General features: G+C 40.5%; 1 protein-coding gene across 2 annotated transcripts in view; it reads right to left on the reverse strand.

Moving 5' to 3' along the window:
- The window catches only part of alk (ALK receptor tyrosine kinase), a 375,499-nt gene that overhangs the window by 21,614 nt on the left and 338,248 nt on the right, over positions 1 to 15,637 (reverse strand). For both annotated transcript variants that reach the window (XM_054795492.1, XM_054795494.1), the window contains exons 14-23: positions 13,558 to 13,668; positions 13,195 to 13,336; positions 11,713 to 11,880; positions 11,235 to 11,333; positions 5,934 to 6,089; positions 4,883 to 4,996; positions 2,238 to 2,424; positions 1,054 to 1,144; positions 750 to 814; positions 536 to 665 (exon numbers count right to left, since the gene is read on the reverse strand). In XM_054795492.1, coding sequence (XP_054651467.1) covers positions 536 to 665; positions 750 to 814; positions 1,054 to 1,144; positions 2,238 to 2,424; positions 4,883 to 4,996; positions 5,934 to 6,089; positions 11,235 to 11,333; positions 11,713 to 11,880; positions 13,195 to 13,336; positions 13,558 to 13,668 — 1,263 coding nt within the window. The remainder of the gene's footprint in view (positions 1 to 535; positions 666 to 749; positions 815 to 1,053; positions 1,145 to 2,237; positions 2,425 to 4,882; positions 4,997 to 5,933; positions 6,090 to 11,234; positions 11,334 to 11,712; positions 11,881 to 13,194; positions 13,337 to 13,557; positions 13,669 to 15,637) is intronic.

Raw genomic sequence — 15,637 nt, forward strand, 5'->3', positions numbered from 1 at the left:
GCACCAGTCACAATATATACAGGATAAAACATCTGATCAGTTCATGAATCAAAGCGGCGACTTACATTTGTTCTGAATTTCTTGATGAACAGATGATTCCATCTGTTCATCCATCATCTTACATTACTCAATTACATGCACATTTTTACCATTCACTGGTGGTCCCGAAGTGTAACCCCCCTGAAAAGTGGGGATCTACTGTATTTTGGAAAATTCTAGGCATCCATCCTCATGGGAAAATGTTCTGTCATGACAGGAAGACGTGTTGTAGTGCACAACGCAAGGTACTTTGTGCTTGGATGATTTGGTGTAAAAAAACGGACCCAGGGCCTCTGGAATGACTTACAACAGAGATACCAACATCGGTGGTCTTTGACCTCAAATATGTACTTCTGGATATTTCCACATAAGTATTTAACACACTGCTTTACTCCATTCCCGTATGTTTAACCACCATTTTTCCCGATACCTTTGTCCATACAGTGTAAATATCTGCTGCATGAAACAAGATAAGCTCATAAATGAAATGTCTCACCAGTTGAGGTCTCATCTCCCGCAGGAAGGTCTTGAGGTCTCCTCCAGTCATCAGCTCCAGGAGTATGAACCTGGGCATTGCATGCAGACTGACTCCTACGCAGCGTACAATGTTCTGGTGGCTGAACTTACTACAGGAATAAAAACAAGGAGCCATTGGTTATGTTGACTTAACACATGTAAATATTTGGGGCAATAAAGTCAATGGTTCTTACCTGACGATTAGAGCCTCCATTAGGAAGTCCAGCTCGTCTTGTTCTGAGCAAACCTCAGGAAGGGTCTATTTTTGTTTAGAGAAAAACATTACCTAATTACAGTGTAGTCTGCATATGTCAAATTTAAATGTCTTTCAAAACCTCTCATTGCAAAAGAGTGACTGAAATAGCCAACATCCAAAGTGCAATTGATATTCTATCCTGAGAGAGTCAAAGAAGTCATTTCAGTTTTACATCATTCAACACGTACTTCAAACTCTGACCTTTAGGAAACAGTTCTAGGCTTATAGAGGAGAGACATCACCTTTACTGCCACATGAAGCGGACTTGGTTCCCCTGGGATCCCGACTGCCAGACCTTCATACACCTCACCAAAAGCACCATGACCGAGACCCCTGGAGACACATGTGCATCAAGTATTTCCCTTGACAAGCACATATCTTGATTCAGACATTATTCTTAAACAAGCACACATTGAGGATATACACTTAGATCAAAAAGCATTTGGACAATGAGGTTTGAATTTAAAATGTTTGTCTTCATAAACCACCACAGTGGATTTGAAATAAAACAGTCAGGATGTGATTGAAGACTATTTCAAAGTCAACATAAATTGAACGGAATAAAACTAAATGTAAATATAACTAGAATGTTTACAATGTATGCAGTCAATGACTCCCTGAATCTGGAGCCCCCGAAAAATCTCGATTGGGCTCAGATCAGGTGACTGGCTTCAAAGAATATGACATATTTTGGACTTTATGAAGACAAAGTCTTGAGTTGCTTTTCACAGCAGCACGATCATGCACGACCACAAGTTGCAAGGATCTGTACACAATTCCTGGAAGCCGAAAACATCCCAGTTCTTGCATGACCAGCATATTCATCGGACTTGTCACTCATTGAATATGTTTGGGATGCTCTGGATCGGTCTATATGGTATTTGAGGAAAATGGTGGCCACACCAGACAGTGACTGGTTTTTGGACTCTCCCGTACCCCCACTCCCAATACAGTTAAACTGCACATCAGGGAGTGGCCTTTTATTGTGGCCAACCGAAGGCATACAGTACCTGTGCAATAAGCATGCATAATCAGCATCTTGACATGCCACACCTGGGAGGTGGACTGACTTATGAATTACGAGTGCTGGCTATCACAGATATAGATTTGTGAACAATATTTGCCTTTGGTGTATATAGAAAAGCTTCTACATCTTTGAGTTCAGCTCATGAAAAATGCCACGATGACGTGCCACTACAAAAGTGTTCCCATCAGAAATTATGGAAGCTTTTTTACGTCACAAAACCTTTAAATACTGATAATACTGTTACTGTAATATCTTAAGTAATATATGATAGAGTCACTATTTCTGGTCTGCTCATCATCCATGACCTGTTTACATTCAGGTCCTGGGATTTAGTTTAACCTGTGGCCCAAATACAGTATATTGGACTCTTACCAACATGAATACGATTGCTTCATTTACCTAGTAAGGGAGATGTTGCGTCTTGGAACTTCCTTCAGGTCATTGACTGAGGCCGTCTTACCAGCGAAGCAGTAGTTTGGATTATAGTCAGTCATGATGGTGGAGGCCCGCAGTTTACTGAGCTTGCAGTCCGGACTCTGTAGCTCCAACTGTATAGACTGCAGCTCAGTGTGTTTACGCCTGTACACTGGTGAGAAGAATATCATTTCTACTCCTCAAATAACATATTTTACACACCAAACTTTAACATCCATTGTCTAGTTGACACTATGTTTTGAGGCAAAACACACAAGTGCAACTCGTATTCCTTTCAGAAGACCTTTCGTCTGCACGACATCATTCTTTATGAAACAGAATTCACTTGTGTCAGTGAAATATGGACTCTTGGAGAGACACTGTTTTTCAACATATTCCTAATGTCCGTATGACTTGACGCTAAATGCAATGACAGATACATCAAAGCAATTTATGCAGATTTATGTAAAACAGCTCAATGGATCTTGACACAAAGCCTTTGACCTGTGCTGCAGACACATTAATCCAAATAAGAACTGTGGGTGTGCACGTTCCTGTTCATATTTGTGTGTTTAGAAGAGCTATTTAGCAACCGTTGTCTACTGTGGGAAAGTTGTCAGCCTCCAGCTAGGCTGCCATCCATCATTAACACAATTCATTGGCACACAGAGGTAGTCGTCACCCCCCGCTTTGCCACTGAGCACAGGTGGGAGTCTAAATGTGTGTTTGCGTGTTGCTCTCCAAGTGGGAGAGGGAACGTGGGGGCGCATGTGGAGGAGATGATGACTTGATTACTGCATGTCTGGCTGTAATGGTTCGAAAGCTGTTGGGCAATCGGATGTGCTCACTGGCTTCAAGGCCTTGGTGTTCTGAAAACAATATGTTAAGTGCCATTCAAGAGGGACCGGGCCATATGCTGCAGAACTTTGCGCGCGTGGGTGGGAGAAAAGTGTCTACAGTGACTACAGAGACAGAAAATACATGTAGCCACATAATGTTGAACCTTGAACAGTTACAGTCATTAACAACTAAATTGCAGTGCAATGCATGCATACACTCGCTAGCCCTTAAGTAGCTAGGATGGTAGTCTTCTCAGTTCTACATTACTAAAAATGATAGTTTGTTAAATGAATACTTCACAGGTAGAATGCCAAAGCATGAGCGACCTTTCCCCTCTCAATATGCTTAGTTATTACTGTCACTTTCATAAAGTCAGATGCTTTAACATGCTCAAGGATACTGGATTGACCTAGTGGTTATGTGGAGGGCTTCCTGTGAACGTGATAGGCTGAGTCCTGTGTGTGTGTGTGTGTGTGTGTGTGTGTGTGCGGGACGAGGATAGATTTGTGCAGAGAAGACAGGTGAATTTACTGATGTTGTTTTGTTTTTGTAATCAGAGGATTGTTGATCGAGCAACTCTGCCACCCTTACAACATCCAGGTAGACGTTACAATACTGTCTTTATGATGGTTGCAGCTGTCGAGTATTGAGATTAGTGTAGCTGCACGTTATTCGCACAGTGTGTTCTTCCCCCGTAACTAGTTCTCGAACGAGTCTGGTGGTTACAGACAAAAATGAAAATTTGATTTATGGGAGTGCATACGCACCACGAAACGCCAGAAAACGGAATGGTGTAACCCGAAGACCACCTGTACTCAACTTGTGGCAACCCTGAAAGATGACCCCTGGTCTACCTCTATTAACACGGCTTGGTCATCGAGGGTCATAGAGGGTCTAGAACTTTTCAAGAAATATATGTGTGAAACATTTGATCTCCTCTGTCGCTTTTGCTTCTCTTTTTGTGTACCTCTTTTCTGAAGCTGCCAACACAATCAGCGAGCGATTGATTTCTCTAAGTGATTCAACATGATCAATCATCGAGAAAACCTGCCGACAAAGGCTGACTATTGCCAGCATGCAGGATATACTGTGTAGCTGTCCAATAGGGTATACCTTTGACCAATATCGGCTCGTCGTCCCCAATGTGTCAGGAGCCTGCTAACTGTTGTGCTTACAAATAAATTTGATTTTATCCTAACTAATGAAGACTTTTGCCCTGGTGGAATTAATACCAACGTGACCAGGAGAAAAAAAACCTGAGGCTGATTTGTGTTGCGACACAGACCAATTGTTAAATATTAATAATTAATCATAAGTTAATTTGTTGTCTGTGTGATTCATAGCATAACCTTCAAAAGAGTACTTGGAATTTACAGTATGAAATGTATAATTAGAGAAAACATGGGAAAATGAATGGGAATAGATGGTAATCTACAGGAAAGCATAGGAATGGATGCAAGAAAACTTAAATGAAAAATATCTTGCTCCACACTCTTGGTTAAATCAACCAGATTGCATTTACATAATTTAAGGCAAATTTAAATTAGTATTTTGTATTTGTACTTTATTTATCCCACAGCGGGGAAATTCACTTGTTACAGCAGCAAGCAAGATACGCAAGTAAAGAGTACAGAGTATTTATCGTTACCTTGCAATGTGCATCCCTCAATCATCTTTTTTTAAAAACAGAAAACTGGCTGTCGAGCATACTATCTTCATTTATCAATTAAAGTGTTTCAGACTGTAAACTACGTCATAGAATATGTTAGCGCATCGGTGCTGACACTTACTTATCATGACTCCAGACACGGCCAGCAGTAGGGCGGCGATAAGGGCTGAGGTGCCTACAGAAAGACCCAGGGCCAGGTGGGAGAGAGATGGCTGGGAAGGCAGGAGGGACACCTCTGCATGACAAGGGAAGACAAGAGCATTCCAGTCGTTACCTCGCGAGAGGCGTGTATTAACATTTCCTTTCCTGATCTGATCCCCAGCTTAATTAATGATGTGAAAGAGATGAAACAACAGCACTTGAGAATATGTGTGGCATATCAATTCCTTGTTGTGTTGATGGAAGATCTCTTTGCTCTTGTTCAAGCTGAGGTACAAATCTGCACACCGAGAGGGACCATATTCAGAACGTGACCTTTTCTGACCGAGGGCCATACAATTATCTGCTGCCTGTCCTGACAGAGAATAGATTTGCAAATCCTTAGGGCAAGGAGAAAGTCGAGGTCATTACAATATTATTGAGTTGGCAATGGCGCTATTATTTTGATTGTAATGATAGTGACAACTGCCCCGTATCGATTCATTTCAAATCCACATTGAAATATTCATTATTCATCGGAGATAGCAAATCGTAATTGAAGAGGTCATTCTGGCTTCACAGAGGGATGCCTACAGCCTTTTGTTACAGTTTAACTCATTTATAGTGAAGGCTGACATGGTCTTACACTTGCATTAACTCAAACTTATGAAGCTTATTCCAAATCCATCTTTTATCCTAAATGCTTGACATGACCAGAGATATTTAACAAACAGTAGATAATTATCATGAAACTCAACTCAACATGTGGAGCTACAGTCCTGATACCATGAGCTACTGTTGATAATTCCCAGTATGGATTAGTCATTTCTAACAGATAATAAAGGCATTTGCTGAGATAAAGATTCACTGGAGTACAGAGCCTCCAAGGCATAATTACTTTTGCAGATTAATTCATTTTTTTATTCACTGAGTCACAGTCCATTAAAGGTACAATTACGATTAGCTCAATCAATTACGACTATACACTGGTGGGGAAAAGTGAGACAATACAATGTAAAGGTGTATCATCGCACCTGTAGAGTTGATGCAGGACACGCCGTCGGGTGCCAGGATGAGGTCATCGTCACAGTAGCAGACGATGTCGCTCTTTATCTCGTGGCATTCGCGGCTCTCACAGTGACTGCAGTTTCGTACTGGACTGATGATCACCTCTCCATCGCTCTCCATTGCTGACAGAAATACAGGAAGTTTGAGGACAGCCTTTATTTCATATCGCAATATATGACACATCGATCATACTATATACAGATGGTTCCTCTGTTGTTTCTTTTGGATTGTTTTGTTCTGAAAAAAAAAAGGGTAACCGGCATCACGTAAATCCGATCTATTTTTTTTTCTCTATATCCTCTCAGTTCCTCTTCCAACAACATTCAAAATGGCAACGCAACAACAATAATTTACAAGTCGCGTAATATTCACCACTGAAATAAAATATAAGCTATTTAGCAGGCACAGCAACGTGGATCAACAAACTTGGAGGTCAGATAGACACACACCAAGAAAATAACTACAAAAAAATAAATAAATAAAGCACTATAAGGTGAATGAGGACATGTTAGGACATTTAATGTATTGTATGTGTTAAATAATACACACAGCAACAGCATCACATTGTGAATATGGTGATTGAGGTGCCACCCATGGCATTACAACTGTGACGTGCGGTGAGGGTCACGTCTGGTCTTTTTGGTGGTTTTGAAATGTTAATACAGGTTGCTCATTAAGATTGGATAAGAAAAGAAGAGAAAAATTCACTTTGGTTCAACAAATTTAAAACTGTTTTCAAATACTTGTTAGGCCCATTTATTTATTTTTTTGTGAACTGAAAAATATTTGTGGTCTGTGTGGTCACTTTTATTTGTATATGAAGCACATGTTCCCTATCTTTCTCCAGGAAAAGCTCTGATACTTTGTTGTACAAGTCTGATCACCTCCTGGTGAGCTTGGATATACACTCCTGATCCAAATTTTAAGACCTGTTGAAAAGTTGCAAAAATTTACATTTTAAGTGTTTATTGCAAACAAGCATTAAAGTGAAATAGGCTGATCATCAGCTGATCAAAAGTTTAACACCGCAGCCTTTAAAAGCCAAAATAGGTATTTCTGTCAGGTATTCACCCTGTCCATGATCTTTCCATGGCAAAGGCAAAAAAGCTTTCTCTCTATGAACGTGGTGGGATTGCTGAGCTGCACGAGCAAGGCCTCTCGCAGCACGCCATTGCTGCTGAGGTTGAAGGCAGTAAGACGGTTATTTTACACTTCTTCAAAGATCCTGAGGCTTATGAAACTAAAAAGTCAAGTGGTAGACCCCAAAAAATGTCAACGGCCCTGAGCTGGAGGATCCAATTGGCTATCCATCAAGACATGGGACCATCCTCGGCCCAAATGGAGGTTGTTACTGGTGCCGAGTCCAGTAGAATAACCATCAGATGGCATCTGTGAGAGAAGGCTTTTAAGGAGAAACATCTTCAAAGGCTTTGTCTCCTTCAATGCTAGAAAATTGGAATTTTCACGTGAGCACCGAACATGGGACATTAAAAGGTGGCAAAAAAGTTCTATTCGCTGAAGAGAAAAAATCCTGATGGCTTCCGACATTCCTGGCACGACAAGGAGATCCCACATGAGATGTTATCCACATGGCACAGTTGGAGGGGGGCGCCATCGTGATCTGGGTTGGTTTTTCCTTCAATGGAACAATGGAGCTTCAGGATGTGCAGTGTGGTAATGGCTGAGTTTTTCAAAAGGACAACACTGCAGTTCAGTTCCAGACAGTGGATGCCCTCTGTGAAGCCGTCTGCACCACCTGGACAACATTCCTACTCGCCTCCTGGAAACACTGGTATCAAGCATGCCCAAACCAATTTGGTGAGGTGATTAACAAGAATGGCGCAGCTACTCATTACCGAGTCCTTTTTTGAACGTTTTATTTCTATTTTAGAGAGACTTCAGGGTTTTTTCAAGCTATGGTCTTAAAGTTTTGATCAGCTGATGAACATCCTATTTCACTTTAATGCTTGCAGTAAATTGCTTACTCAATAGCTTTTTCGTCTCACTCGCATTTCTTCTTTCTGCTTTTTGAAGCTCTACTTAGAACCTCCATAACAGTGCAAAATGTGAATTCTTGCAATTTTTCTACTAGTCTTAAACGTTTGATCAGGAGTGTATAATTCCCCATCTTGGCAGGCCAATTCATTCATTCATTCAGCAGAGTATGAACATATTTAATACATTTGACTCGCTGCTTTCTAGCTGATGTTGCTGCTGTCAAAAACAATAAATGAAAGACTTTTGTTATCTATGTGATAAATGTTTCTGTAAACATTACTGGCGACATGCTGACAAACAGAAACTGGCAGGCGCCATGATCCAACTCAGTGCACTCAGACGGTAGGCTTGGCTTGCGCACTAAACCGAGAGTCGACGCTCACAGCAGCCTCATCTTAGGTTTCTGCCTTGTATTTGATCAAGGGCCGCACGGTGGTCTACTCATTAGTCAGGAGACCTGGAAGATATGAGTTCAAATCTCTGTTGGACATCTCTGTGTGGAGTTTGCATGTTCTCCCAGTACATGTGTGGGTTTTCTCCGGCTTCCTCCTGCATTCCAAAAAAAAACCATGCAACTCTAAATTGTCCATAGGTATGAATGTGAGTGTGAATGGTTGGTTGTCTATATGTGCCCTGCCATTTGGCTGGCCACCAGTCCCTACCCCGCCTCTCGCCCGTTGTCAGCTAGGATAGGCTCCAGCATACCCCTGTGACCGTAGTGAGGACAAGTGGCATAGAAAATGAATGACTGAATGAGTTCAATGGACAAATATTCATATTTATTTTAGGTTATAATTATGAGTTTTTTCCATCATGACGGGTGCCTCTCCTGACCGCACATATCCAATGTACAGTATCAAAGCCAAAAACATATTATTTTCATAATTTGAGCAGACAAAAGAGAGTATACAAATGTTGTCCGAGATATAATGTCCTTCACTATTGGTGAACATGTTCAAAATTACTTTAAAAAGCCTTTATTTAATGAAACAACGATGAAACATTGTCAGTAAAAATGTCATTTCATCGTCTAAAATGCTACACACATGAATAACATTTCTAAATTTCGCATGCGGCATCATTATTAATAATAATAACGGATTCAGTTTTATATAGCGCTTTTCAAGGTGAAGTGAACCCATTATTCATGAACACACTGTCCTCTACATCTGTATCCACAGCTGCCCTGGGGTAGACTGATGGAAACATGGCTGCCAATTCGTGCCTCCGACCACCACCAGACATTCATTCAGTGTGGGCAGCACTGGAGGCAAGAAGGGTGAGGTGTCTTGCCCGGGGACACAGCAACAGTGAATGAGTGGAGGGAGTGAGGATCAAACCTTCTGGTTTCTGGATGACCTGCTCGACCTTCTGCTCGACAACATACCACATGTATTCTGCCGTGATTCATATTGACTTTGCCTCAGTGCATTACATGAAGAGCAATGAAATGTTAATTTAGCGAGAGTCAAGCCGAGCTCTTGCAGATTCATATTCCCAGTGATGACGGCCTATGAGTTTATCAGTGAGGTAATTTGATGAAGCCTTTGGCAAGGACCGTATCTCTACACACTGTGAGCCCTGCAAAGCAACTCACAGCTATTAAACGCCGCAATGAAGAGCAAACACTACCCTATTTAGGTCCTTTTAGATGTCAGCAACCGCAAGTGGAGACAAATTGCTCCAATATGAATTCATTATGGGCTGTTTGTGGAAGCGTGTACTCTTTTGGATTGCAACACCATCACATTCATCTGGAGAAGCTATTTTCCCTCATCAATTTGTTATTAGAATAATGAGCACAAATACAGATTCATATTTATCAAATCGAGAACTAATAGATGTTTTGTTTCCATGGAGGTTTGCAATTGTCTTGACCACCGATCCTTGGGCACATAATCCCAAAAATGACTCCAGGACTTGTAATGTCACAATTGTACTTTACAGTGGCGCGAAAACAGGTTTCAGAAGTAAAAAATCCAGTCTGTCATGCAAGTAGATGTTGCTTTTTCTTAGTATTTTGTGAGACTTCCAAATGATATTACAGTAGGGTGTCAATGATGGTAAAGAAGAAAAATGTGACAATAAAACTTAAAATGGAACAATGTCAAGTTGGAAAGCAGTACACACAAATATTGTATGCTCTGGCTGCTGAGTACATTACAGTATGTCTGTGTTATATCTGTGACATTTCCTGTAATTAAGTGTAAAGGTTATTGCTTTTCTGTAGCCATTTTTCCTGGCTCTTTGGACCGCTTTGCTATCGGCGCAGTAGTCAATGATCACACAGTTTTTTCAAATTGTACTAAAAAATAAGAGCAATATATTTGGTTACAGAGCTGGACTTATCATTGAAGATTGAGCAGGAGCCCAGAATGAAAGCACATAAAGCAGCTGCCGCGCCCTTTAAGGAAGGGAAAGTGAAAGTTATGTTGTGCTTGTGTGTGAGAAGGAGAGCGAGAGAACAATGCAACTGCTGTGTTTTTGCCTCTTGTCCCAGTATTTTTCTCGAGTTATATCTAAGTGTTGCGCAACTCTGATTGTGCTATGTGAGTTTATGTGCGTCAAGAAGGCCTTCTATGAGAAGCTATTCACAGAGCTAATAAACAGAATTTGAAGGTGTAATAATAATATCTAACATAACCATCGAGTTTTAGGCTGGAAAAAAGGTACAAGAATACTTTTTGTACCTACATGGACGTCGTTTTTATTATCAATTAAATATCTTTGTATTTTTTTTACTGAAGATGAGGACGTAGGGTCAAGGACCAATTAATGGGTTTTAATGAGCTTTTAAAAAGTTTCTTTCCATCAGCATCTTAGCAAAGCACGACACCCACACACATTTTTATTTTACAATAACAAAAAAAAAAGAAAAAAAGGGTCCAATGTCTGTTCCCAATTTATCTTCAGAGTTGAGTAAAGAGGAGACAAGTTAATGAACAAGCTGACATGTTCACTGTCGACAGTTCCTTTGCTTCCGCTTGTCGTGTAATTTTCACAACATTATCACCTGTCTCGGTAACAGAACAAAAAAAAAAACATCGATTTACCCAAGGGTCTTTTGATTAATCTGTGTTCTTGTCTGTTGTTATTCTTGGAAAGAAAAAGTGGCACAGCAGTGCACACTAATTATCATTAGTACTTACAATAGCCATGGTTAGATGCTGGAAAATGAAACTCTTGCAATACAGGTTTTTTTTTCTCATTCAAACACTACAAAGTATGAACATATTTTTTGAATATAGTGTGAAATCCTTTAGCATTACCTTTAAGAGGATAGAGGTAGGGCTCTCCTGCTGGACCAAAGAGGGATGTACCATCATCACCGTCATGTTTGGGGTTGTCATTTAACGAGGTGTTACCACCTGAAAAAAACATTAGCAAATGATAAACAAGCTATTATTACTACTAACAGTGTTAATATTAATTAACATGCTAATGGATATTAGTCATTGCAAGCATTTCATGAATGCATTTCTTTTGCCCGTGTTACTGTTTCGCAATTAACCCAGGGAGTGGCTGTAATTTTTGCAATCAACAGTGTGCGCTCCGACAATAAAGTGGAAATGGATAGCAATTAATGTCTGTTATTGTGCTTTAGTGCTTGGTGGCTTTTAGAGGATATGCTATACATGTGTCAGCCGCAGGAAATTAAGTTATCAACAGTTCCTTTTCTTGAATCTGTAACTGTGCCATTTTCACACGTGATATGATATAACAAGTAACATCAAATCTCTAACTGACCTCTGTAGCCTCCACCACCACCTCCGGCCATGCAGCCACCGCCACCACCCCCAAAGCCGCCTCGTGTCTGCCAGAATTTTTGACAGGCTTGTCCTCCCTGCCCTCCGAGCAGCACAGGTCTGCCACCCTGACTGACGGGAGCGCTGTCATTCCATCCTCCACCTCCACCTGTCACCAGATGCAACATCCAGTATGTGTAATATGATAAAGTAGTGTACAGTGAATCATAGTTGTGTATGTATAGGGGAAGGAGAAAGACCGGGAAATGGACAAAGAGAATCTGAAACCGAACTGAAGAGATAAAAAACAGGCATATACTAGACTAAATATTTAATTCAGCAGTTTCTTTTAAGGGGGGGGCCTCAGTGTTTTGACAAGTTTGCCTTCCCTTATAGAACATATGATACAGCAATAGAAATATAAATCCCTTTAGAAGTTTCCGTTTTTAAAATATTTGAAGAAATATGATGATTTATTTTCATTTCACCAGCATGCAGGTACATTTGTACACCTTTAAAAAGGGACTCTATGCCGCTGGCTCAAGATTCCATTATTTTCAACCAAAGAATACAAGAACACCACCACCGACCGGCTAGCATACGTAACCCATTGCTGCTTAAGCGAACAGATTATTAAACATTGCTGTTTCTACATTTTTGAACAGAATGTCTTTATTTTTCAAAATTACTAATTCAACTTAATAAAAATTGGGCCAGAATAAGGCAATCGGTCACTCACCGCTGTATGGTTTTCACGTAAATTTCCATAGCGCGTACACACACTCACGCAAAAGCCGCCTCAGAGAAGCCATTTGCAGTCATGTTGTAGTTATAATAGGATACTAAACATTTATACACAATACATACTATGATAGCTCACCTTAGTACTGTAGCTAAATTTGTCTAATCGCTATCATTAGGTGACAACAATCCTAACTAGTGCACATGCGCGTGTTACACGTGTAGTGTAAATACTAGGGATGTCCAATAATATCCTCCCACCAATAAGCGTCCCGATATTGCATAAAAATGTAAACATCGGTATCGGGTTTTTTTTTTTTTTTTTCCTGATAATGAAAACTGATATTAAAAAAATGCTGTGTAGACGGACATTTTAATGCTGACATGAAAATGTTCACATGAATGTCATCTTGTAATACATTTACATAAGACATTGACATATACATGATAATAGATTTACAACGTGCATTTTTGTGAAATGTATGAGATATTTCACTTATAACTGTAATGAGTATATACCAAGGAGGAAGATGACTAAATATTGCTTCATAAAAAAAAATAAATAAAAAAAGAAAGTCAGACATCAGTTGTATATTACATATTTTCATGTAATCTTGGACTAGCTGTGTGCAACCCACCCAGCATAGATTCGTAAACCAGTTTTGGGTCCCAACCCGCCAGCTGAGAATCCCTGTATTTAGCCATACAAAACAGGAAAAAGGCAGTGCGTCAAGTAACATACCTGCAGCATTTGACTTCCCATTGCGACCTGGTTGACTGAGGTCGTAGTCCATCTGTTCCAGCTGGCTCTCTGAGTGGCTGCTGTAGCCTCGGCCACCTCCCCCAGCAGCAATGATGAGGGGGACCCGAAGCCCTTTGTCCACCTGGGTGATTATTCATGATTATTTCATCATCATTGACAGTGTTCTTCACTGTTCCCATGTCAGCACACTACTAAATGGTGCATCACTGTGTGAACTGCTAGAATATAAAAAGGAAATAATGGAAAATGTGATGAAATATTTGTGAAAGTGTAGTGTTTAAATATCAGCATATACGGCAGCATCAGGTACCTGTGGATATCATTCCTTTGATATTTTCCTACCTTAAACACAAATGTAGCGCCGCCACCACCTCCGCCTCCACCCTTTACTTGACTTTTATTCAACATTGGGCTGCTCTGTTCCAGGCAGATCTTATTCAACGTGACTTTGGACTGTGGAAAGAGAGAGAGAGGAGAGAGAGAGAGAGAGAGAGGTAGGGAGGTCACAAAAGATGGCTTCTGTTTGGTGCAGTTGTGTATGAGAAGGTAGATCAGTTATTGACTTTCCACTGCAAAGACAGTTCTGTGATATCATGTTGTGCTGCTTCTCTGTTTGTAGCAAGTACATTTATGACACAGCTTCTCCTCCACGTTGGGAGTCAACAGTGAATGAGCCATCTGAAGTTATTTCACTGAAAAAATCCCAAGTCTTTGTCATTTTCTTCTCCACTAACCTTTCTGTGAGTTTGATTTGAAAGCAAGCATTCAGTGAGTGCTCTTTTCCAACAGATAAATACTTCTGTGTTTGCTCTGCTGCACCATTGGCATTACAGCATCATGAATGACATACTGTTTGGTCACGTAAGTGTGCTGCAAAGTTTGCCCAAGCACTCCATAAAACACTGATAAGGCGTTGCCATGAGGTGTGGGCGGATTGATCCAAATATCAATTATATTGATACCAAGTAGGAGAGAAGTAGGAGCATAATATAAAGTATCGCCAACCCCTAGTTGCCATAACAACGGCAGAGATGCTATTCTTATTACAATCAGTGATCAGTATTCAGTATAAAACTATTTGATAGACTCAAACATGCCCTTGCAGTCAGTGTCCTCACTTGCTCCTCCTGAATCCGCCGCAAGTCAAAGCTCTGAGGCGCTGAGTGCGAGGAGAAGGCGGGGCTTTGCTGACTGTGATGGACAGGTAAACAAATAATGCATTCAAAAGTTCTGGAAGAATCTTCACTTTTTCTACATCTTAGCCAGTTTTGTCATTGTAGCTTCTCACTAGACTGGGAGAAAAATAGAACAACGGCTGTGTACGTGCTCAAAAAGTTCTTCGATTGAACAAAAGCGAACAAAAAAAAAGATAAGCACATGCACAGGGAGCAACAGTGTTTGTAAGGTCACTTCTTTTTGCATTCTCACTGCTGCACCCGCCTCCTCCAGTGTTTGCGCCTTGTTCACTATGTCATTTAAGTGCTCTCTCGCTTGGTAAAGGAATCTAATTTAAAGAAATGACTAAATAATAAATACAAGTCTGATGCATAAAACATCCCTGAAGGCACAACCCGCCAACACAAGACAGCCAAATTGTTATGTGCGTTTAGTGGCGTTCCCTTGACAACAGCACCCTAATGCAGTTCATCATTGAGTGCGTTTTATCCGGGTCATTTAAGTTGTACCATGCTCAACTTTACTGACTATAGCAATATTCCAGTATTCACCTATTGAAGGCACAACTTACCATTTACCAGACTACAACACTGCCAGGTTGCCGGGACCACGTCATACGTACCTTGAAGAGCATGGACTTAGGTAGACCCTTTTTAGTGTTACTCAAGCACCGCTACATTTAATTCAAGCAATCCTCAACTACCCGTGGCAGTATCACTCATTAGGCTCACGTAAATAGTTTGACCTTTTTCAAGGTCATTCCCAGCAGGCCCACGACATTGAAACAAGGTTGATAAATTGTAGAATTAGGTCACGACATACATTTGTTGACGTTTACTCATTGTCGGCTTCTGACGTTGATTTGACCGGTGAATTTTGGTCACTTCTCAACCAGGGTTCCAAATTGGAACCCGCATGTTGAGCAACACAAAAACAACATTGAAACAAGGTGCGTTTGCTGGCGGTTATTCACTGTCGGGTTTTGACGTTGATTTGACCGTTGGATCCTGGTCACTTCTCAAATAACTTTTTGTGACATTTGGACTTTCTACATTTGGGAAAACAGAATTAGTAATAATGAGAAAATAATAAGAATAGTAAAAGAAAAAAATGGTCTCAATTTACAAATACAACTATTTTGCAACGTCGTTTCAACTTTAAACGTTCAGTGTCATGAATGTTGATACAATGTTGTATCAACATTGTATGCCTGCTGGGTTTATAAGACTGAAACATTTTAAACATG

Source organism: Dunckerocampus dactyliophorus, chromosome 13 (genome assembly GCF_027744805.1).
Source record: "Dunckerocampus dactyliophorus isolate RoL2022-P2 chromosome 13, RoL_Ddac_1.1, whole genome shotgun sequence".
In the NCBI taxonomy this organism is placed as follows: Eukaryota; Metazoa; Chordata; class Actinopteri; order Syngnathiformes; family Syngnathidae; genus Dunckerocampus; species Dunckerocampus dactyliophorus.